This window comes from Oryzias latipes, chromosome 4 (assembly GCF_053564925.1).
Source record: "Oryzias latipes strain Hd-rR chromosome 4, Olatipes_Hd-rR_3.1".
NCBI lineage: Eukaryota > Metazoa > Chordata > Actinopteri > Beloniformes > Adrianichthyidae > Oryzias > Oryzias latipes.
Window position 1 is genome coordinate 11,173,427 of NC_136240.1, and position 25,268 is coordinate 11,198,694.

General features: G+C 41.1%; 2 protein-coding genes and 2 long non-coding RNA genes across 4 annotated transcripts; 3 read left to right on the forward strand and 1 right to left on the reverse strand.

The window, feature by feature from the left end:
* Nucleotides 1–5,178: 5,178 nt before the first annotated feature.
* LOC111947357 (uncharacterized) lies at nt 5,179–5,667 on the forward strand. Its single transcript, XR_002873170.2, has 3 exons — nt 5,179–5,226; nt 5,474–5,520; nt 5,593–5,667. It is a non-coding gene; the product is annotated as an uncharacterized LOC111947357 (long non-coding RNA).
* Nucleotides 5,668–5,766: 99 nt separating this feature from the next.
* On the forward strand, nt 5,767–6,725 carry LOC111947356 (G2/M phase-specific E3 ubiquitin-protein ligase-like). The gene is made up of 3 exons (XM_023954137.2): nt 5,767–6,100; nt 6,212–6,390; nt 6,549–6,725. Exons 1-3 carry the CDS (start codon nt 5,791–5,793, stop codon nt 6,723–6,725), a joined length of 666 nt encoding a protein of 221 aa, XP_023809905.2. The 5' UTR covers nt 5,767–5,790.
* Nucleotides 6,726–7,846: 1,121 nt separating this feature from the next.
* LOC144992014 (uncharacterized) lies at nt 7,847–11,420 on the reverse strand. Its single transcript, XR_013655721.1, has 4 exons — nt 9,849–11,420; nt 8,956–9,691; nt 8,481–8,699; nt 7,847–8,009 (listed from the first exon to the last, which is right to left on the reverse strand). It is a non-coding gene; the product is annotated as an uncharacterized LOC144992014 (long non-coding RNA).
* A 10,233-nt stretch (nt 11,421–21,653) lies between these two features.
* Nucleotides 21,654–23,863, forward strand: LOC144991867 (uncharacterized). The gene has a single exon (XM_078945791.1). It carries the CDS (start codon nt 21,788–21,790, stop codon nt 23,741–23,743), a length of 1,956 nt encoding a protein of 651 aa, XP_078801917.1. The 5' UTR covers nt 21,654–21,787; the 3' UTR covers nt 23,744–23,863.
* Nucleotides 23,864–25,268: the final 1,405 nt, after the last annotated feature.

Consider the following 25,268-nt stretch of genomic DNA (forward strand, 5'->3'; position numbering starts at 1 on the left):
CATGAGCGGCAATGGATATCTGTTCTTGACTGTTATGTTGTTGAGCGCGCTGTAATCTATGCAGGGTCGGAGAGTCCCATCCTTTTTCCCGACAAAGAAGAACCCGGCGCCAGCTGCAGATGAGGAGGGACGAATGAGACCCGCTGCCAGGGATTCATCAATGTATTTGTTAAGTGCCTGGCGTTCTGAAGCTGCGATCGAGTACAGGTGTCCTTTAGGAATGGTGGACCCCGGAACCAGGTCAATGGCGCAGTCATAGGGCCGATGGGGTGGGAGGCTCAGAGCCCGGTTCTTATTGAAGACCTCGGCCAGATGATGGTAACAGGAGGGTATTGTGCTCAGGTCAGGGACCTGAAGCAGGACGAACAGGGACAGGGTTATTGTTCATGACGGTTCGTGGTTCATGGGAAGTTTTGTGTCTGTCACATCCTGGCCCCCACTCCAGTATATTTCCGGTCGCCCAGTCCACCCGGGGACTGTGCTCGCACAGCCAAGGAAATCCCAGAACCAGCTTCCTAGAGGAGCCCCTAAACAGGTGGAAAGACATGACCTCTGTATGGTTGTAACACATGCGTGATATCGAAGAGACCCCTCCCATGAAGGCCCCGTGCCTGGATGGGTCTGTCTAAAGGCTGTGGCTTAAGACCTAAACCGATGGCCAGCTTCCAGTCCATAAGGCTGACATCAGCCCCGGAGTCAATGAGGGCTACGAGAGTCGTAGGAGAGTCATGGTGGGTTACCACTAATGACGTGAGGCTCCGTGCGCGTCTGTCCATAGCGGTGATCTGACTCACCAACGTGGCTTTTTTCATGGGACAGGAGATAACAGGATGGCCGATCTCCCCACAGTAGAAGCACCGACCCTCCCGCAGGCGTCGCTGTCGTTCCTCTGCCAAAATACGTGTCCGTCCCTCCTGCATGGGCTCTTCACAGCTTTCTGCCGAGACAGAGGGATGCAGGTCGGCTGTGGAGCGACGGAGGTTTCATCTTTCTGCGGAATCAGCCCTGCGAGATGACCCGCCTCCTGATGATCCGCTGCCACGTCGGGAGACTAGTTCACGGATTCGATTATCCGTGCGGATGGCGAGAGCGATCAGGGAGTCAAAGTCCTGAGGTAAGTCCACCGGAAAGAGCTGCTTCTGAATACGCGGAGCCAGCCCCTTCATGAAAAAATCAGACAGCGCCACCGAGTTCCAGCCGCTCTCAGCCGCTAGGGTGCGGAATCGGATGGCGTAATCGCAGACAGTGTCCCCTCCTTGGCGTATGAAGGTGAGCTCACTGGCTTTTTCCCGGCTGGTAGATACCGGGTCAAAAGTGTTCTGAACCGCCTCCTGGAAGGCTACGAGGGACGAGCAGAGCAGGGAGGCGCGAGCCCACTCAGCCATGGCCCATGCACGAGCCCTCCCCGCTAAATGAGAAATCATGAAGGCGATCCTGGCTCTGTCAGAAATAAAGGCATGGGGGAAATGTTCAAAATGAATCGAACAGTCAGTGAGGAAGGGCTTACATAGTCCAGGTTCTCCTGAGTAACGATCGGGAGGAGCAAGCTTGATTTCCCGGCTCCTGGCAGGCATGGAGGTAGGAGCAACTGGGATGGACGCAGAGGGTCCTGGAGGAGGGTTGGTCCAGAGTGAACTTGAATGGAGGTCTTGAACTTGGGTAGAGACCTGACCCATATGAGACGCCAGGGCCTTCTGGAAGTCCTCCTGTTGAGAAAGGCGGGCTTCCAGGCGTTGCAGGATAGATGTTAAACTACTGCTCTCTGCTGAGTCCATTCTGGCCTGTTTGTACTGACAAGGCAGAACACAGGACTGGACTCAGATGCAGAGCTTAAGGTTTTAATTCTTGGACACAAGAGAAGAGCTAGCTTTGACAGGTGATAGCACATGACAAACAGGCACAGGACAAAGGGAAACACAGGGTATAAAAACATGAGGAGGGGAAGCACAGGTGGGAATGATCAGGGATGATGAGGCAGGCTCAGGTGTGGGGAACAGACAAGGCAGGAAGGGGAATGTCTGGAACGAGAGGTAGGTTAGACTTTCAAAATAAAACAGGAAACCCCACACGAGACAACAGGAAGCTTGACGAGACATGAAAACAAGACCTCAGATTATGGCCGGTACATTGGCTTAACATTGAAACTAGATGCCCCTGGAACGTGAATCGCATCTGGTGTGAAAGCAGCCCTATCGCTTGTTTTTGTCCTGATGATGAATCAAAGGTTTGTTACAAAGAAGTCAGCGCAATCATGCAGAACATTTGGGTTATGTGTCTAGACCTTCTTTTTTATAACCCATAAAAGATACTAAGCCTTCACATCCACATTTTTTTCTTTTTTGCACTGAACCTAAAAATAAAATTAAAGCTTTACATTTTACACCAGTTTTAAGATCAAATTTGTGAAAAGTTACAGTTTGGGTATAATAACACACTTACTCTTAATTCAAAAGTTATTTTTTCAGCTGTTAAGGTTTCAGTTATGCAAATGTTAGGATTTAGAAGGGTTTTTGGTCAAAAAGAGGAGTCAAAGAGCAGTTCACGCACGGGTGTTCCTCACCAGCTTTTAGGAGAAAAACCTGAGACTTATGGGAAAAGTCCTGTGCAGATGTTTGATGTTTTATATATAGCATGCATTTTGTGTTGACACACTTTTATTAAAGATAGCCCAAAAAAAGATTATTGTTTTGTTGGTCACAGGTACGGTGGCCGAGAACCGCCATTGCAGCAACAACAAAAAAAGTGCTGCAAAAAAAAAAGTTACAGCAAACATAAAAAAATACAACTGCAAAAACAAAAAAGTACCTGCAATTACCAAAAAACCGCTGCAAATAACCGCCATCACAAAAAAAGTACTGTAAATGTTGCAAAAAAGTTGCCTCAACATCAAAAACACTGTAAACATAAAAAACGTCTAAGGGAAGTGAATTTTGAAAACAGAAGTGACGTCACGACTGATCGGAGATCAGTTTGCAGATTTATACACCAGAAGTGCATTGGTTTTTGCTATATTCCCTGCTGCGACAAGGAGCAAAACAGGAGTACGAATCAGAAAACGGACGAGAGAGTGAGGTAAGTGAAAATATTAGTGTTCATTGTTACTATATGTGTACTTTTGATGTTATTGATTAGGCCAGGTAGCCTCAGGTTTTATGTTGGTTTATTGTTAGCTTCGGTTAACGCTCAGACAACAGTGTACAGAACAACCACGTTCACGCCAAACGCGATTCACGGGGCAAATTTGCGTTTGGCGCCTGTCCTTTGCTGCGCGTCGAAGTCTCTGTCCAAAAATGTGTTTCTGTGCTTGATAATACGACCGCATATGGGAGGAGCTTTCAGCTAAAAACATAGCTGAAAACTAATGTTAAACATTAGCTTTCAGCTAATGTTTAACATTAGCTCAAAGCTAGCTCAAAGCTAATTACCCCTTAGCCCGACAGGCGCCAGTGGGTAATGGTAGCGGTCCTGAACCTTATACAGGAGTTTTACTAGTAGTTACTAAAATCCTTAATTTTTTATAATAATAATAATGTAAAATAACAGCATTACCATCCATAGGAACCAAATTAAGAGATTTTTTTTTTTTTATAGATTCAACATACTTTTTAAATTTCACAGTTTGCAGGCATGATGATGGGTTTGTCATCGGTGTATTCTCATTTAAATGTAATATTTGGCCAGAATGAAAATTAAATTGAGTAAATAAATACAATGTCTTTTTTGTGTTAAAAAATCAACAAAAAACAAGAAGTAATGGCTAAAATGTTAATGTAAATTAAGTCCAAAGCAATCTAATTATACTTTTTTGTTTTTGCAGATCACAATGCATTGTCCTTTTTGTGGACACCAGCAGCATTCTAAGCCAATGTTTTGCTGTTCGTGTGGAAAGAGCATTAAATTCCTTTGTGATGTTGATGATGACAAGCCTGGCACAAGTAAGTTTAAAGTTTCTTTCTGTCTTAAAATTAGGCTTATATACTTTACACTCTGTATACTTTATGAGTATAGTTGAGCACACTGTGTTTCTCTGTCATTTCTTATTGACAATTGGACCTTTATTTGAAGGTGAAGCTACTGGAAAAAGTATGTTTGAGTCATTTCAGACTTTCCGGAGTCTGAAGGAGAAAGAAAGACGAGGATCTTTCAAAAATAAGAAAAGATCACTAAACGACAACCTTAAGCTTGTGAAGGTAACTGTTTTTGCTGATATAAACTAATAACTTGTTGACAGTCCATAGTATCATGTATTTATAGCGTCACTGATCTAGTTAACGGTCAGTATTTCAATTTTTCCCTGTAGGTTTCAGTAGGTCTTATGCGGCTACAAGATGGTGGACTGAAGGCTGTAAGAGGATCAGTACTTCCCCTTTTGGTGCAACCAGAGGTGGATGCAACCGCATTGCAGAGAGCAGCTGAGCAAAAGCTGAAGGCCTTCCACAGAAATTTACCAAGTGGTCCTTACTCACTGCTCTACCCTAACGGTACAAAGATTTGTAATGTACCGGGAACAGAAGTACCTTTCACTCTAAAAGAGTACAAGGAGGCATTGGGGAAGGCCTACCAAAGGATCACACTCTACATTTGTACAGCTGAAGATTTCTTTACCTCTTGTAAGTAATTGTGAAATAATTGCCAACCAAGAAGAGATTTTTAAAGTGATTGGTTTTTTTCAAGAAAAATTGTCTGTCGTTTTAAGTAGTCTAAATTGCTCTTATACTGTTCTTGTACTTCACAGCTCAGGAAACCATGAATCTGACTCATCAGATTCAGAAGTGATCATCAGGAGTCAGAGGTCTAAAGAATTCAATACAGCTGACACATTAGTGAGTGGTACTTTTGTTGTTACAGTTGCAATGCTTTAAATTCTAACTTAAAGAGAAAATGCTTCTAAATCTTACATGGAAGCCATAATTTTGCGATAAAACATACAAAAATGTCATTTAAATTATGGAAAGATGTTGCAGTGTCCTGGCCTACACATATTTTACGAACTTAAGAAAACAACTTTTTGGGAGAAATTATACTATGAGAATGATCATTCCTCCTGTGTTAAATCACTCATAATAATATAACCCAAAAAATGTTGTTCCAATTTGTTCAGCTCTAGATCTATTAATCAGATCTGAAGCACTCACTGATGTATATTAATATATACCGGTAATTTTTTTTCACTTCCAGCTATGGGAACCTGCAGATGGAGAACCAGGCACTGATTCAACAGCTCCTGTAATTGTGGCTTCTAAAGACAGTCTATGGTTCACACTTTGCCTTGTCTGAAAAGGCTGTCACACAATCAGTGTCTTCAACTACATAAAATTATGTGTCACACTGACCTACAGATCCATGTTTGTGTAAAGTAGAATAGTCTTTTCTTTCTAAATCTGTCCTATTTTAGCTACAACTTAAAACACTTAATCTTCTGTAACCTAACCTTGTTATATTTGTTATTCATATCTTACTTTCTGACTTACAGGAGGTCCCAGGAACGTCATCAGGCACAATGGAAACTACATGCTATAGGTATTAAATTTTAATTTCTATAATTTCATGATTAAAACATCAACAAAATAAATTTATGTTTCAATTTCTTAGTAAATATACTGAGCTTTATGCGCCCATTGTAATTGAGGATGACGATGACTCAGACAGGGTTGAGAGCAACCATGATATTTCAGAAGATGAAGGGTAAGAAACTATCCGCTAAATTCAACTGTGGTTATTATTTTTCCTTGTCTAAAATGTCTGCTATCCTGTACCATGTAATATAGTCATGATTTATCTGATGACAGGATGGACAAACCATCTATATCTGAGATAACGGCAAACCTGGCCCTTGAGATCGACCATCGAGCTGTCAGCAGATTAAACATCTGTCGCTCAGACATCTGGAATGGAGCAGTCAGAGGATTTAAAAGGGCAACATTTTCAGAGAAAAAAGACATCTTAGTGAAATTCTCTGACAATGAAGGGACTCTTGAGGAAGGTATCGATACTGGTGGTCCCAAGAGAGAATTCCTCTCCCTTCTGATGAAGGAGCTGAAGAAACGGCCCATATTTGATGGACCCATGGAGAGCCGCTATCTGGTCTACAACTCAACAGGTTTTGTTTTGTACAATGTCTTAAAGGGAAAAACGAACACATTTCAGTCATGCAGTGTTTTTTAATATGGAAACTGATGCAATACTTTTAACTCTGAATTTTCTTGGACAGCTATCCTAGAGGATGAATACTATTTAGCAGGCAAGATGATTGCTGTGTCCATTGTACACGGCGGACCGGGTCCAAATTTCCTCTCAAAGAACCTTATCAGTTACATCTCAGGGCAGGACAGTTTCAAGGCATCTGTAGGAGAGATAACAGATGAGGAGATAGGGAAAGTCCTAAAAGAGGTATGAGGATACTTGATAGAAGAGTGTGAAATTCTAAATATGAGTAAGGAGCGTTATGTCAACTTACACCATTCTTTCAAATGATCCATATGGCACCACCGCTTTTATAATTTTATTCATATTTGAAATGTGAAGTACTCTTTTGTCTCTGCTTTTAGATTCAGAATGCACCTTCACGGCAAATTCTGCAGGACTTGATGGTGCAGAACAGTGCCATGTTGCAGACTGCTGGTTGCTTCAGGCGTGTTGGGTCATGTGAGGAAAAAACACGGCTAGTAGAGGAGTATCTGAAGTGGTACATCATCCACAGGAACAGCACAGCAATCCAGAGGTAGGTTTTCAACATAAAAAATTTGTTGTCCCATTTTCTTGCTTGTTTACTTCCACATGATGCACTGTAACTTCATGTCCATATTATATTTATATTTCAGATTCAAGGCTGGACTTGAAACGCTGCAGTTCCTGACAGCTCTGAAGGAGCATCCAACAGTTCTGACTCCTGCTCTCTGTCACACTGAGGTGAAGCTGTCTGCTGGACAGGTAGAAAATCTGTTCCAGCCAGTACTCAGTCCACAAGGCAGCAACATGAGGACTCAGGAAGACAAAGCCAGGACTTACTGGGCAGACTATCTTCTTGATTGTGAAGGTAACGGAATGTACTTTTTTTGTTTTTATACAAACAAATTATTTAAATGTTTTGGTGCCTATATTAAGCTCTTCTAACCCTTGCAGAGTAAACCATCTCTATATATATGATTATGTATTACCTTTAGCACATTGATAAGCTTGCAGGAATGAGGATGACTTGATTTCTGAGACTCACACTTACTCTCTGTGTGGGTGTCGCAAAATTCATGACGTAATCCTGGAGTTGGCCTAATCAGGGTGCCTGCATATCACCCACGAAAACTAACAACATCCAAACTTTTGCAAAGATGGATGTGCATATTATTCATAGTAAAGGAAAGAATGTAATCGAGCAAAGAGCAGGTTTTTAGAAAATTTCTTAGAAATGCGTGACTGGTTAACATACCACTTTGAGTTGTTTTTCGTGAAAAGTTATTATAAATACACTCAAAAGTCCTTTCTCATTTTCTTTCCTATGCTCTAATTTTAGAAGATAACAGCGCTGTGACCTTGGAGGAGGTGTTAATGTTTGCTGCAGGTGTGCCCTGTGTGCCTCCTGCTGGTATGAGTCCTCTGCCACGCCTTCACTTCATGTCTCCCTCAACTTTTAAATTCCCAATGGCGAATACCTGTGGCAACATTTTAAAGATTCCTCTTTTGGACTCCTATACTGCCTTTAAAGCCAACATGGACTTCGGAATAAAGAATTCCCCTGGTTTTGGGTGCTTTTAGAGCAATGGATTTGTTGTAAAAGCTATTGTTGCCACACCTGTTTAGTTTTGTTTCATGGCACAATGTTATATTTTCTCTTGCACTTTATAAAACACAAGTTGCACTGAAAAAATTGCATTTTTATTTATTATTTATTACTCTCTTGTTGTAGTTCTCCAAATAGAGTTTCATGCTCATCCCCACCTGGAGTTGCTGGCACTGGCATGATGCTGGTTAAGGTTTGGGCAGATGCTGGGAAACCGCAATTACTTCCATCAAATCTACAAGCAAATACAGAAAAGTGTTAATACTGAGCAACACATCAAAAAAGTTGAGCCTTCCTGTTATATTTTTTGTTTTGTTTTATGGTCATTCTAATTATCTTCACAGAACAAGAATGCAGAGACACGCATTGATCTTAGGCCGAACTAAGTATCAAATATTTGAGAAAGTACTACAAAACTGGAAAAGTGTATTTTAAAGTTTACGTTTTATAATCAAAATTATATTTTTATAATCAAAATTATTAAATCCATGAGTGCCAGCATCTGGGGAAGGTGGTGGAGAAAAATACTCAACCTAAAATAACCTATAATACTTAAATTAAAACAAGTGACTTCAGGAGTTGAAATCCTTACAAAGGACCTAATTATACCACAACCCCCACCCCCAATACACCTGACAATGTTTTGTTCTTATTAGTAAATTGGAACAAAGACCAAAATACTATAAAGAAAACTGTTAATTCTCACCTTTGAGGTAAATAATACATAGCCTCTGGTTTACCAGATGGGCACAGGGATTGGCGAACAGGACGAATGGTGTGCGTATTCCAATAATGCTTGTATTCATCCAGTTCTTTCCGCAGAACTCCCAGGAAGCAGTATCGCACCAAATTTGTATGTGCAGGGCTGCCATTGAAAAGATGTCGCTCCCTCAAGTCACTGAGAAGATCCATCCAATATTGGCTCCTGCATAGAGATAAATATTTGTTACACATATGAAGGTGAATACGTAGAATTATGTTTTAATTGAATAAAGTATGCTTTTGATATGTGCCAAAGAACTTGGCAGAATAATAATTAAATATAATTCATTTATAATAAAGAATTTTGATAACAGAAAAACATGATGTGGATGCATTTGGAGAATGCATATTTATTAGCCTACATGCATACAGCAAATACAATAATCAAATAAAACAAATAAATTGAAAGCAAGAAAAACCTTTGTTTCCGGAAGTAGGACCACCAGCTTTCAATCCGCTGGTTTGATGTTGAAGTTCCATACATGTGGCTTTTAGCACCTGCGAACTCATCTGTATGCTCTGATCTCAGGGTACAGTGAAGGGCGGCCATTGTGCCATTTTCAGTGCCACAATCTGTGCGGAGCCGCTTTGGAAAAACTCCATGCTCAACTACACAGTTGACATAGTATTGAGCAATTACTGAAGGGTCGTTGTTGGTCTTTCCGCAATTCATCCACATAATTTTTCTGGAGAAGCCATCAATGCAGCCATTTATTGCAATTCCAAAAGGTTTTAATTTATCATACCCATCAACGTGCCAGGTTTCGTTTAGTCCCATTGAATGATATGCCCTTCGAACAAATCTACGTCTGCTGCGATTCTCTGTTCCAGATGGATCCAGCTCTGCCATAAGGTGCATCACATCATCTCGTCTGACGACAAAAGAGTGTTTTTGTTTCAATATCTGCCACATCGCTCTATATCCTAAAAGATGGCCTGATCCCTTTAGCTCCTCAGAAATAGCTGTCCTCAGAGTAGCAATTGGAGTGTAGTTCAGTCTTCTGGTCAGGCCTGCATCTTTTAATCTTCGTTCTAGATTGCGAAGACTGACTGATATGTTGTGTTTTGATTTCAGTAAGTCGACTATTATTTCATAACTATGGCCCTCTGTGAAATATTTTTGGATAAGTCCATCCAGTGAAGTAGCTTCATGACCTGAGGGTTTAAAAGGAGGATACTATATTAGAGGCTTCTAAATGACTAAGCTAGGGAGTAGCTAATTATTTATTGTTACATTATAATTCAAAGATGTAAAGTAAAATGGATGTATATTCATATGATTCATATGATTAACAGTCAGAAAAAAATGTACCTTCATCTTGAAGACTCAATAGGAACCTTACATTTCTGTAACATGAGCAACAGTATACCAGGATGCATGGAAGGTTCACCCCACAGAAAGGACAAAACATGACCTGTTAAAGGATAAAGCAGAGAAAGTAAAGTTTAAAATTCACTCAGGTACTTTCTCAAAAATCCCTCTCTTTAAATACATATTCATTTAATAAAATGCACAATATATAAACCCAACCAATTCATTAAACAGTATCATATTTGGCAAAAACAAATAAGAAGAAATTTGCATCAACAAAAATATTTCACTTACCGGTAACCTCCCTCCCCATTAAAAAAATATTTACAGACAAATTCCACAACACCTGCGTCTTCCATGCGTTGTAAGTGAGATAAACAGACACGCTAAATGAAGGGATCAGGCTAAAAACATTAGCTGAAAAAGGCAGCATCTCTCCGTCTGCCAGTCAGCGGCGGCGCTGGCGGAGCTCACTCGTTCGCCCATGAACCCTGAATGGAGACGTGATTACTGATGTTTCTGTAGAACTTTTAATAATAAATGAATCTGATCTCTCAACACCACCTGCGTCTTTCATGCGTTGTAAGTGGGATAAATAGACACTGCTCAATGAAAGGATCAGGCTAAGAACATTAGCTGATAGCTAAAAACATTAGCTTACAGCTAATGCATACGGCCGCAGCATCAAGCACAGGGACGCATTTTGGACAAGCAGCCATCAGAGACTGCGATGAGAGGCGGCAGACGCAAATTTGCCCCATGAATCGCGTTTGATGTGAACGCAGCTTGATTAGTGATCTTTCTGTACGAGGCCCACTGGGAGGAAATGTAGCTTGTGACCAAAGAGAAAAGCCCTTCTGGCTTCCAAGGCCAAGCCCAGCCCAAGTACACTACAAGCCCCACGGACTGCCAGGAACAAAGCCCAGCAGACCGCCCGCCACTGCGCCAACACCTACCGACTGAACCTCTGCAGCAGTATCCAGTCAGCTGCAGAGACAGGCAATGCAAGAGAAATGTACGAGGGCATTAAGAAGGCAATAGGCCCAACCCTCTCCAAGATCACACTCCTCAAGTCCAAAACGGGCCAGGTGATCACCGACCAGGGGAAGCAGATGGAGTGAGCTGTACGCAACCCAAAACACAGTAACTGACGCAGCTCTCAACTCCATCCCGGACCTGCCAGTCATGGAGGAGCTAAACACCCCACCTACTGTGGAAGAACTCAGCAAAGCCATCGACGGCCTTGCCTGTGGGAAGGCACCTGGGAGCGACGGAATCCCCCCAGAGGTCCTAAAGAGCGGGAAATCAGCCCTGCTTCATCCACTCTACGACCTCAAAGGTGACAGGAGCGACAGCAACAACTACCGGGGCATTTCCCTCCTCAGCATTGTTGGCAAAGTGTACGCCCATGTCGCCCTTGTCTGCCTGCAGGGCCTTGCCTCCCGTGTTTACCCATAGTCCCAGTGTGGCTTCAGGACTGGCCGATCTACTGTAGACATGATCTTCTCCCTACGCCAGCTGCAGGAGAAGTGCCAGGAGCAGAACCTGCCACTCTACATCACCTTCATGGACCTCAAGGCATTTGATTTGGTCAGCCGATGCAGACTCTTCAGTTTGCTGCGAAATATCAGTTGCCCCCGCACCTGCTCGCAGTGGTCATATCTTTCCATGAGAACATGCACAGCACGGTCTGCTACAATGGTGCTACATCTGAGGCCTTCCCCGTCAGCAGTGGAGTAAAGCAGGGCTGTGTCCTCGCGCCTACACTCTTCTGCATCTTTTTCTCCATGCTCCTTCAATATGCCTTCAAGGACTGCAGCGAGGGTGTCTACATCCACACCAGATCGGATTGCAAGCTCCATAGTCTAGACTGTCATCGTGCCAAGACTAAAGTCACAGAAGTACCATGTACTGGAGAAGTTGCTTGTTTTTGTGTCCCACAAGATATAAACGTTATCTGCCATATTTAACTCACCAAGTCAGTCAATTTTCCGTTAATTAATGATGATATCAATTTCGCTATTATTATTATATTCGCTATTGTCTCTGAAGAGGAGAGGTCTGTTTGGCTATGTATGTGCACGGGAAGTGGGGGGGGGGGGCGAGACTGTTGGCGCGCTTAAAATTAATTAAATCTGAGCTAGAGCGCCCCGACTATCGTGTCAACCTGCTGCTACGATGACCGTATTTTGCGCTCTCTGTGTAGAAAACACTGGAGGGGAGCGGGAAAAAACGACTCGCTGCTGCAGAGGATATGAACAGGTGAACACGTAGAGAGGAAAAGCAGGTAGAGAGGCGGTGGAGGGGCTTTGGCTTCAAACTCTGTCAAATGGAAACACGGGCGTCATATTTAAACACAGCTTTCACTGTAGGAGTTAAAGCAGAGACTTTCTCTGGGAGGATCTTATGAACTCAAACATTTATTTAATTTGTTTTATATTTACATCATGACAGCAATATGTCAAAACATTGCTGTTTATTATTCTTCTTTCTTATTTCTTCATGTATTTTCCTTTTAAGTTGGAAAATGTATAAAGTAAAATGTTTTGTTAAAAAACCTTGTTGCATAATGAGGAAATAAAACACTTTATGTTCTTAATTTGTTATTTATTTTTCGTCCTCAAAAAATATCGATAAGAGTATCGTTAAAATACCGGATCGATAAGCAGTATCATTAAGAGTATTAGTACCGTTAAAACTTCAACGACACCCATCCCTACTAGGAAGGATAAAACCCCAGAGAGCCCCAGGACCTGACAACATTCCTGGCTGTGTCCTGAGGAACTGTGCTGATGAGCTCACAGATGTCATCACCGACATCTTCAACCTCTCACAGAGCCAGGCTGTTGTCCCAGCATGCTTCAAAGCCACCACCATCATCCCGGTCCCAAAGAAGTCATCTCCCTCCTGCTACCAGGCCAGAACCAGCAGACTCAAGTACAGTTTCCTCCACCAGTCGATTAGGAAACTCAACTCCCCTCCTGCCCTACCCCCTCTGCCCCCTCCACTCCCTGCTACAAACTTATACTGAAACGCTTTCACTCCTGCTTCAGAACATCATCTTCACCAAAGACTGCCATCACCGACTCATCTACGTACTGTTCTTAGCACTGTTGTCACTTTAAACTGCCACTTTAACCATCTCATTGCTCTTTTGCACTATTTAGATGGCTGTTATTCTTCTCATTATAAGTGTTATTTTATCTATTTTATTTTATTATTTTATAAGCTGCTTGCACTGTGGGGCGAGAGGAAAGTAATTTCATCTGTGCTGTATGTCATGTGTATGCAGTATATTTGACCATAAAGCTGACTTTGACTTCTACCTTCTTTGAAGGCCCAAAGCGCTTTACAGTCACAGACCCATTCACCCAATTCAACCGGCTCCGCTGACGAACACTGGCGCAAACCTTCCACCAGAGGGTTCAGTATCTTGCCCAAGGACACTTCGACATGGGCACATGAGCAAGGCGGGAATCAAACCCGCAATATTATGATTGGAGGTCGATCTCCCTACCACTGCACCATGGCCGCCCAATGCAGGTAGCACTTACCCTTCAGTTAGCAGTTACCTTATCCATTAGAGGAGATGGCCAGTGAGCAAGTTCTATTGGATGAGGAGAAGCGCTTGATACTGCTGCATCACCTTAATTAAAAAAAAAAGAAAAAAAAGAAAGGGTTAGGGGTTGCACTGCAGCATGTGGGAATGTTATGCATAATGACATGACTGTAATACTAATGAAAAGATACAAGAAAACGTGAGAGAACCTCATTAAAGGTATTAACATCATAACACCTGATCTAATATTTAAACATTAGTCTGGGGAAGGTAGGGTAGGGGTCATTACATTAATAATTACAATGACAAAAGGACATTTTAATTAACTGACCTGATGTTAAAACTCACATTGCACTTGCCTGGCTAATTATTGACGTGATGCTAAGGGCTACCGATGCTATCAATCATTCTGCAACAGCAAAGAATATTGACTGGTGGAAATCATCTTTACTTTACATACCTCTGTCTTTTTTACATCTCTCCTCCTCTTTTCTTTTTTCCCTCCCCTGGGGACCAGGACGTTTGGAAATTTTGACAGTTTAAGTGAATGAATATCAACTGGAAGGAAAACTTAGCAGGCTTTGTTATGCAGATTATTTAATATGGGCTTATAGGTTATTTATCAAAACATAATAATGACCAACTAGTCTTAAGAATAGCTGAAGCATTGATACAGTTAATGAAAGTTGCCCTTTTTGTTCTTTTTCCATTCTGGCGCCCTCTGAATGCGCAGCCCCCTTACCATTGGCCAATACTTCCTATTCTACAGACCGGCTCTGTGCACATCCATCTTTACAAAAGTTCGGATCTTTGCAAAAGTTTGCACAAGTTCAGATGTTGTTTGTTTTCGTGCGTGAAATGCAGACACGCAGCCAAGGTCGGCTCTAGGTTGACGTCATGAAATGGGCGGCACCCATTCAAGAGAACTGTAAGACACGTCATTAAGATGGGGCCACTCCTCTCTATGACCCTCCACAGAAAACCTTGTATTCAAGCATATGGGACTAGGGCCCTCCTTTATCATTATTTACAGATGATGATGTAAAGTTACTTACATTTGACATTTAGATGTTTAGATTACGCAGAAAAAAAAACCCAGTGACAGTCATGTAAGTCTTTTCAAAACTGAAACACAATGGCAGTTTTTACATTCTGTTTCATTTTCAGTATGCTATCATTTCAAGCCTCTAAATAAGAGTATCTCTTTAAATGCTTGGAAGAAAGTGTGAAGTTAATGCATGACTTGCTTCCATGCAATTACATTTAAAATAAATATTTCTTTGCTTTATGATCTCCTGATTATATTTTCTCTCAAGCAGCGAGAAGAGTTCACAGTGGCAGTGGTTAAAAGGGTTTTAACAAAACAGAAAGAAGCACTAATGCTCTTGTAATTAACCTTGCCACAAACAGTGAAGTGCAGACATAAAATGAGAAGCGCCGAGGGGTCAACATTGTTTGAAGGCACTCACTGCTCTGTGAATGCAACCTGCTTTTATTAATCACTAAAAACACATGTAAAATGAGGGCAGCTGCATTTGCATTCAAAACAGACTAATAATCAGTGAGGGGGGATATCAAAGCCCCGCCAGGCCCCTTGATCCATTTCTGTGCTTAAAAGAAAAACCACCATGCATCTGCCAGCAAATTGAAATACTTAAAAAAAAATCCCAACTTGGTTAACTTAAAGCAATTTAGTTGACACATGAATGTGTGCTTACAATGGAATTAATAGAATTCCGCTTTGTGTCTCCTCTCCTCTGAGGGAATATTCATTGTGCATGAATTATGAAACCCCTGCACAGACAGCTGCAGTAATGAGGCTGAAACAACAACGAGATCGGGTACATTTTTAAAGAGGTAACTTCTTTTGTGGACATGCAGTTCAGACATTAATGATTTAGCTGCTGAGATGGTCCAAGCTTTAGACAGGACTGCTTGGAGTGAAGTCAAAGGTTTTAGCCAGTAAACATTATGGGGCTGACAATGCTTGCTGGCTGCCCATGTAAAACTGAGGAGATTTTAGCCTGTTTTTTTTTTTGTGTGGTGTTTTTTACATATTCTTGTTGCAATTTCTCATGACGGAGAGAAAAATTAAGCAAAAATTGCCCTTGTGAGTATAACTTTCTTCAAACCATTGTCTATAGACAGACGAAAAAATGCTGTTGAAAAAAGCTTGTAGCAGTGATGAAGGTGCAACAATCGCTCCAAAAGCTCTCTGCTTTGCTCCATTCTGATGCATCAACTTGCAGACAAATAGATCCATGTACGTCTATGTTTTCCTTGTCCGAACTGGCATCTGGCTCAAAACTGTCAGGCTGGATGGCTCCAGCATTGCTGGCCATTTTTGTTGCACTGCTAATGTTAAGTTGAAGTTGTGAGGGATTATAAGCTATCCGGGGAGCGGGTAACCAGAAGACATCGGGAAGAAGGAACGGGCTTACTACTCACCAATAGTCCTGCTCACTACTCAGAAGGGAATTTCTGATAAACCCCTACCGTTTTGAAGAAACTATGCCCTAGAAAGCAATTTTTTTTATTTGGGTCAATATTGGCATAATCATAATTAAAAGACCACTGGAAATGCTTTTGAAATAGATCAAAAGATAATCGGAGTGAGACTTTTCATATACATATACAGTGACCAAAAATATAAACGCAACACTTTTGTTATAGCTTGTTATAGCGACCATTTTTTATGGTATGAACTCAAAGATGTGAAACATTTTTCACATAGACAAAATAACCAGTTCTCTGAAATATTGTCCACAAATCTGTCTAAATCTGTGATAGTGAGCACTTCTCCTTCGCCAAGACAATCCATCCTACCTCGCAGGTGTGCCATATCAAGATGCTGATTAGACAGCATGATTATTGCACAGGTGTGCCTTAGACTGGCCACAAGAAAAGGCCTCTCTGAAATCTTCAGTTTTGTTTTATTGAGGGGGTCAGGGGATTCAGACAACCAGTCAGTATCTGGTGTGACCACCATTTGCCTCATGAAGTGTGACACATCTCCTTCGCATAGAGTTGATCAGGTTGTCTATTGTGGCCTGGGGAATGTCGGTCCACTCTTCTTCAATGGCTGTGCGAAGTTGCTGGATATTGGCAGGAACTGGAACAAGCTGGCGTATACGCCGATCCAGAGCATCCCAAACATGCTCAATGGGTGACATGTCCGCTAAGTATGCTGGCCATGCAAGAACTGGGATGTTTTCAGCTTCCAAGAATTGTGTACAGATCCTTGCAACATGGGGCCGTTCATTATCATGCTGCAACATGAGGTGATGTTGTTGGATGTACGGCACAACAATGGGTCCCAGGATCTCGTCACGGTATCTCTGTGCATTCAAAATGCCATCAATAAAATGCTCCTGTGTTCTTTGCCCATAACATATGCCTGCCCATACCATAACCCCCACCAACACCATGGGCTACTCAATCCACAACATTGACATCAGAAAACCGCTTACCCACACGACGCCACACACGCTGTCTGCCATCTGCCCTGAACAGTGTAAACTGGGATTCATCCGTGAAGAAAACAACTCTCCAACGTGCCAGACGCCATCGCATGTGAGCATTTGCCCACTCAAGTTGGTTACGACGACGAACTGGAGTGAGGTCGAGACCTCGATGAGGACGACGAGCATGCAGATGAGCTTCCCTGAGACGGTTTCTGACAGTTTGTGCAAACATTCTGTGGTTATGCAAACCGATTGTTTCAGCAGCTGTCCGAGTGGCTGGTCTCAGACGATCTTGGAGGTGGACATGCTGGATGTGGAGGTCTTGGGCTCGTGTGGTTACACGTGGTCTGCGGTTGTGAGGTCGGTTGGATGTGCTGCCAAATTCTCGGAAAAACGCCTTTGGAGACAGCTTATGGTGTAGAAATGGACATTCAATTCCCTAGCAACAGCTCTGGTGGACATTCCTGCTATCAGCGTGCCAATTGCACGCTCCTTCAAAACTTACGACATCTGTGGCATTGTGCTGTGTGATACAACTGAAGATTTCAGAGTGGCCTTTTCTTGTGGCCAGTCTAAGGCACACCTGTGCAATACTCATGCTGTCTAATCAGCATCTTGATATGGCACACCTGCGAGGTGGGATGGATTGTCTTGGCAAAGGAGAAGTGCTCACTATCACAGATTTAGACAGATTTGTGAACAATATTTCAGAGAACTGGTTATTTTCTGTTTGTGGAAAATGTTTCACATCTTTGAGTTCATACCATAAAAAATGGGAGCAATAACAAAAGCGTTGCGTTTATATTTTTGGTTAGTGTATATATGTGTTTACCCATTTTAAAGGGTCTACTTTTTTGTATTACAATGGTAATTCCTCACGAAAAACAACCCCAAAGGGTTATTTTTCTCCTTTCAGACATCTCTGAGCATTCCTCTTAAAAACTTGCGCGCTTTTTTCATGAGCGAAACGTAGAGATGCTGCCGAGGCCGGCTCTAGGTTGACATAATGATATGGGCGGCACCCACACGGATGGATGTGCCTTAGAGATCGAGTCCTCTTAGAGTAATCAAGCATCTGCTTTAGCATCAGCCCTGTCTCTATTCTTATAAAATTGCACTTACCTGACCCTTTTCCTGTCTGGTGGCAGAATACAGAAATGAATCTGCATAATCTACGAAAGAATGCGATAACCCGACTGTGTGACGTTTAATCCTCCAACATATCAAATCATTTGTTTAGTCACGCTCGAGCTGGAGTCAGTTCACTGTGGACATGGACACAGAAACAGTACACTGCATGGCTGAAAGAGCAGAGTGAGCTCTCTGATTTCCTCAGTGCCAATGGTGTCGACACAAACAACTCCACTGTTCTGTGTTCAGCCGTGTTAGGTCACCTGAAGCAACATTGTTTACCAGATACTTTCACATTTCAGCGCAGTACAATCAGGACAGAAATTGATTTCTTGGCCATTTCTCAATTCTTTAAAGTCTAAAGTCACAGATCTTAATAAGTCTGAATCAGAAACATCCATAGATGTTTTTAGTTTTTCTGAAAACTGAAACTGCTGCAGTTTACCTGACAGCTTAGCTGGTTATGCTGCTGGTACACCCGTCTGTATGACTTAAGGATGGATCTGTCTGTAAACAGCCACCCAGAAATCACCTTTAACGCTGCATAACTGCTTTATTAAATCAAATAAATGTGCCCCCATTCCTTATCTGTGGACGACGGGACTGCATTTCCTGATGTGCGTGTTTAACACCGTTTCGTCACAGCTGCTGCTTCATACAGAATCCTCTCACAGACAGTTTGGAACATTTGTAAACCTAGTTGTTGTTGATATTTCTGTGTGCGCTCTGTCACTACATCTGCTAAATATTCCAAGATTAAGGTTTAAGTTAACTTTTATCCTTTCGTCCTTTCCTTTTTATTGTTTACCTGCAGAACAGACGTCTACCACACAAACTACTGCCGGGTGACCCTTCAGACAAAATATTAAAAAATGAATTTAAACGTTTATTATTCATTTGCTCAATTTTTGATTTAAAATGATTTAAAATTAATTTAAAATAAAAATTGACCTGGGCATCTCTGCTTAGACTGCTGCCCCCCCGACCCGGCCTCGGATAAGCGGAGGAAGATGGATGGATGGATGGATAAAATTTATTTAAATATTTAAAACACAACACTTAAGATTTCACAACACAACACAAAATAATACACTACAATTTGTCACAGCATTAAAAAAAATTAACTCACAACACAAAACAATAACTTACAACACAACACAATAACTCAAAACGGAAGTATACCTGCAATGGAAGTTGCTGTGCTTTTATTCTGAAATGTCCACTTGGCTAAAACTTCGGTAATCACGTCTCCATTCAGGGTTCATAAGCTCGTTCAAAGATTCTCCCGCAGCTTCTCTCCTGCTCTGTCTGAGATTTGTCTGTATGACAGCCACTTCCTTCCACGTGTTTCTGTGTCTACGTTACCCACTTTAAAGGCTCACCAACCTTCATAAACCCAAGAGGGGAAAATTAAAACATAAATAAGATCAGGGGACCTGTTTTATAATTATTACTGTCACTATGAAAGTAAGAAAAATATCTGTTCGGTAAAGTTTGAAACATATTCACAAATTCGGACTTCAGGCTTCAATAACTCTTCTGATAAACGTTCAAATGGGACAGCAATTATCTCAATCATTTTGTATTAACACAGAGAGTGAACTAAAAATGCATTTCAAGAGCAAAAACATCGTTTTTTATGCATTTTAATGAGAATTTTTCTCTTCCAGCTGTAAATGCAGACATGGTAGTGAGACACCTGTCAAGGGACCGTCAACAAAGTGCAAGTTCAGAGAAAAGACCATTCTGTAAAGATCAAAAGTCTCTCAAAAATGAATAAATTTCTACATTTATATGAGCTAGTATTTAAGAATCATCAGCATATTCATGCTACAATCTATATTTTGAAAGTAACTTCATCTTTATTTTATTGTATTTTTAATTTGATTTTAATAAAGATATGAATTATAATAAAGGTGCTCAATAGCTCTGAGGATACTGAAGGTATTGTTACCAAACCTTCTGTTATGACTAATTATGACCCTAATACAACAAGGATTATGGCAGAAAATTATGTTTTTTTATTTCTATATTTTTACTTATATTAATATGGATCATTATGGGTCCAAAATGCTCAATAGCTCTGACGATACTGAAGCTATTGTCACCAGTACGGAAAGTTAGGTGACAATAGCTTCAGGTGGATTTTACAGAATGGTCTTTTCTCTGAACTTGCACTTTTTTGACGGTCCCTTGGCAGCTGTCTATAATTAATCTATAAATAATCTATAATTAAAAATAAAAGTCATTACCAGAAATGCTTTTTAATTTTCAAAAAGAAGCTGCATTTGTTGACTCAAACTTAAAAAGAAAAAGCAATCCGCCAAACCGCTTTTTCTATTTATTCTTCAAAACCGCTCATTCTGTCACTTAATTAAAATGATAAAGAAAATGGTATTTTAGATTTCATTTTCAAAAAGTTATCTAGTAAATGTGTAGCAAAATTCTATTAGAAACATCTAATTTGACAATTAAAATGGAATAACAGAAATGTTTTTTCATTTTCACAATGTAGCTGCATCAAATGACTCAAAAATGAAATGAAAAATCAATCCTTTCAAACTGCTTTTTCATCTACCCTGGTCATCTAGACCCCGCAAGACAGTGTGGAAACTAAACCTTTTTTCTTCAATGACTTGTGATCTTCACTGGTGTCCATGGGTTACATGAAATCCTCCTCACCTTTATCCACCTTTGTCATGTTGGGGAAAACACGTCAATGGAAGGATTGGGTCATCTGGACCCCATAGGATAGCACAAGGAACAAACGGATAAGAAAATGAATGAATGAATACTTCATTTTGTTTTCTGGAAATTACATTTTTCTTCAAAAACATTGTTTTTTTGGTTTCGGCGCACGGTGCAGTTTTCTTATACAGTCAATGCTCCAAAGATCAAGATCACAGTTTCCAGTGCTTCAGTTTATTTATGACGACAAATAAAATTGACGGGAAACCTCTCCAAACATTTCTATACTTCATTTAGATCAGAGGACATTTTACTTGTAATGAACTGTTGTGTTAAATTCATGTTCATGTTGCTAATATTTTTTATTTTAAAGTCATAATGCGTTTTTGCTGGTGTTTGAATTTGTTTATTGTTTTTAACTTGAGCTTAATAAATAAATAAAACAATTTAAAATCTACATTTCTTTTTTGCAGTTTCTGGCATTTTCACTCCAAAAATCTGTTCCGTTCATGTGTGCTTCTGTGTCTGTGTGTGTTTGTGTTTACGTATGTGGGTGGGAGTGTGTTTGGGTAAGTGTGTACATGTACACGTGTGTGTGTAATTTTTAGTAGGTGAGAGTCGACGTGTGTGTATCTTTGTGTTTTAAGGTTGTTTGTGTGTGTGTGTGTTTTGCAAAGGTGTGTTTGCATGTGTGTCTGTGTGTGCTCATTATCCTACAGATTTTAGGAGAAAACAATAAGTAGCCCCCCCCACAAAAAATATAAAAAATTACCCCTCCCTCATTTCAAAGCTTAACCATTTCTCTTCGAATAACACCTCTAATGACGCCATTGATACATCAAATTACAACATATGATGTCATATGATGTAACTGATGTCATTTGATGTCATATGATGTCATATGATGTAACATAATCATGATGTTGTTGGTAAAAGTTCAGATATAGGACCCAAACCTTCACATTCAGATGCATTTTTGCACACACGTTTCGCCGATCACAAAGAACCAAAGACTAGGTCCTCTTTTTAAGAAGTGCCTTCGGTTACAAAGAACCTTTGTTGTCAAACTTTGATACGAAACCTCAGTAAATTGTACCATGGAACCATCAACACGCCGTTCTGTCCGAAAAACCCGAAATAATAACAAACTCAGCAATTTTGAATCTGTTGTGGAGAAAGAGCCCACTTCTGAGTTTGACACTTTCATGGACTGGGATGACATAGATGAAGACTACGATGACTCTCTCGCTTCCAATGATGAGGAGGAATTTCCTGAAATGTCAGAAACTCCTTACTATGATCATTCTCCCCTTTCTAAAAGTGATGATGAGGAATTTCCTGAGACTCCAGAAACTGCTCAACCGAAAAGAGAGCAGGATTGGGAAAAACCAATGCCTAAAATCTGCCCGCAAAACCAAACCTTAGGTTTAAAACCCTTAAGTTTTGCTCCTATTGTCTCCTTTCGCCCAGCTACATTCTTTCCTGTGAAGCCGGTCTCTGTCCCTAAATCAACTCAGCCTGAGGAAGTCAAACCTTTGGTAAAGGAAATACAAAGTGTAACTGACTTGGATAAGCCGACTTCACCCTCTGACTCAACCTCAACGGCCAATGCAGAGGCACTTCAAGTAGTGATCACTGCTCTGAAAGATGAATTAGGGCATCTGAAGGAGCTTCTCCAGCAGAAGGATCAGAAGCTGGTAGATGCTGCTCTGCAAACTAAACACCTTGAAGAACAGGTGTGCCACCTGACAGAAGAAAGGCGACAATGGCAGGAAGAAAAGTCCTCTTTCTTGCAAGAAATTGCTCAGCTAAAGACAGCTCAGAAGGACAAGGAGACTGAGGTAACCAATTCTAAAGGAGTCTCCAAGAAAAAGATCGTCCAACTACTCCGTGAGATGGAGGACCTAAAAATACAGCAACAGCAGGAACATTTGGACCTCAACAGCAAACTGGACATGGATAAAGAGCGTCTTCTAAATAACCATCAGCTGGCATTAACAGAAGCACAAAAGCAGCTGGCTAAAGAAAGAGAAGAATGGCAGAGTAAAAACACCACCCTCATGCAGGACATGGCTGCATTGAGAAAAAAGTACGAGGTGGATAGCTCTGCATGTAACCAAAGGGAAAAGACCTTTTTAGAATTGCTCTCCTATATTGACGAGGGCATAGACAAATTAAAAGACACCATCAGAGAAAAAGATGCGATCATAAACAATACTGAAAGGGTCTCCAAGAAAAGCATCGTCCAGCTACAAAATCAGATGGCGGACCTAAAAATGCAGCAACAGCAAGAACATTTGGAGCTTACCAGCAAATTTGAAAGGGAGAAAGAGCATCTTCTATATGACCATCAGCTGGCGTTAACAGAAGCACAAAATCAGCTGGCTAAAGAAAGAGAAGAGTGGCAGAGTAAAAACACCACCCTCATGCAGGACATGGCTGCATTGAGAAGAAAGTATGAGGAGGATAGCTCTGCATGTTACCAAAAGGAAAAGACCTTTTTGGAATTGCTCTCCCATATTGAGGAGGGCATAGACACATTAAAAGAAACCATCAGAGAAAAAGATGCAATCATAAACAATTCTGAAGTGATCTTTAAGAAAAAGCTGGAGCAAGAAGACGAACGGCTTAAGATGGTAAAAAAGGCCTATCGCAAGAAGAATTTTGACCTCGGCTTGAAATTACACCAAATGGAAGAAGAGTTTCAACAAGAGAGGGACAAAACATATCAAGCCAAAGTCAGCTTTGACCTGGAGGTAGAAGAGTCCACCAAATTAAGAGCTGCTTTGGTCCAAGTCCAGAAAGAACTCAAAGGCCAGAAGCAGCTGGAAAGGGAAAGACAACAGCTGGTAGAAGAAAAGTCCACCCTTTCACAGCAAATTGCTCACCTACAGGAAGTTGTCAAGGAGAAAGAGACCATCATCAGTGAAACCCAAGAGGCTTTGCTGATCCAACTACAGCAGCAGGTGGATGAGCTGAAAGAGAAGCCTCCAAAGACAAGTGCTGGTCGGCGGTTCCTGAACCTGTTTAGAAAGTCTAGAAAAAAAGACTAAGTGGACCAACGACCACAGCCCTGGAGAGAAAGCCTTCTTCCTGCAACTACCCCCCACACACACACATCAAGCCCCCCCACAACACACACACACAATAAGGCCTCCCACAACCCCCCCCCCCCACACACACACCAAGCCCCCTACAACACACGCACACCAAGCCCCCCACAACCCACACACAGATCAAGCCCCACACATACCCACACACAAACTAAGGCCTCCCACAACCAACACACAAACACCAAGCCCCCTAAAAGCCTCATACACATTTGGTGTGTGTGTGTTAGAGTCAAACATTTAATTATTAGTGTAGTGGTATAAACTAGTGTGGGTTTTTCTATTCTAAATATGCATCTTGTAAATATGTATCTGTTATTATATAAAAAAAGACTATTTTAGTGACACCACTGTATTTTTCTCGAGGTCAGGCAACAGTGTTGTGAAAAGTTACCCCCCCCCCCCCTTCCCATTAATGCCTGACACTCGAATCTAAAAAGGGTTTTCTCCAGGTGCTCTGGTTTCTCCCTCTAACAAAAAAAATCTTAGAATAAATAAATAAAAGATAAAATAAAAAAACAACAAAACTGTTTTTTAACTACAAGGTTTTCTCCAGGTGCTCTGGTTTTTCCCTCCGTCCAAAAAAACCCCCCAAACTCTAGTCCCTAATTCTAAGACTAAATAAACAGAAAAAAAGGAAAAAAGCAAATAAAACTGTTTTTTAACTACAGGGTTTTCTCTAAATGCTCTGGTTTGTCCCTCTGTCCACCCCACCCCCCAAAACAATAGTTCCCTAATTCTTAGAATAAATAAATAATAAAACTAATATTAAAATAAATAAATATATGGAACTGTTATTTAACTACAGGGTTTTCTCCAGGTGCTCTGGTTTCTCCCTCTGTCCAAAAAAACCTCCCAAACTTTAGTCCCCTAATTCTTAAAATAAATAAACAGAAAAACAAAAAAAAGCAAATAAAACTGTTTTTTAACTACAGGGTTTTCTCTAGATGCTCTGGTTTCTCCCTCTGCCCCCCCCCCCCCACACACACACACACACTATAGCTTCCTAATTCTTAGAATAAATCAATAATAAACTAAAATTAAAATAAAAGCAAATCAAACTATTTTTCAACTACAGGGTTTTCTCCAGATGCGCTGGTTTCTCCCTTTGTCCAAAAAAACAACCCCTAAACCATATTCCCCTAATACTAAGAAGAAATAAATAAACACAATTAAAATAAACAAATAAAACAGATAAAACTGTCCAAAAAATACCCCAAATTCTACAAGGCCTAATTCCTTAAAGTAATATTAGAAAGCAATAAAACAAATAAAAAAAAAGTTCCCCCTCCTTGAATTGCCACCTTATCGCGGTGGAGGGGTTTGCGTGCCCAAAACTTTCCCCATTTAATAGCCCCTGCCTGGGTCTATTGATGCCAAGGGATGGGCCAGACTAAGAGCAATTCACACAAAGAGAGAACAATAAATTGAGACATTATCAAGGTTGAAGTTTACTCGTCTTAAGAGT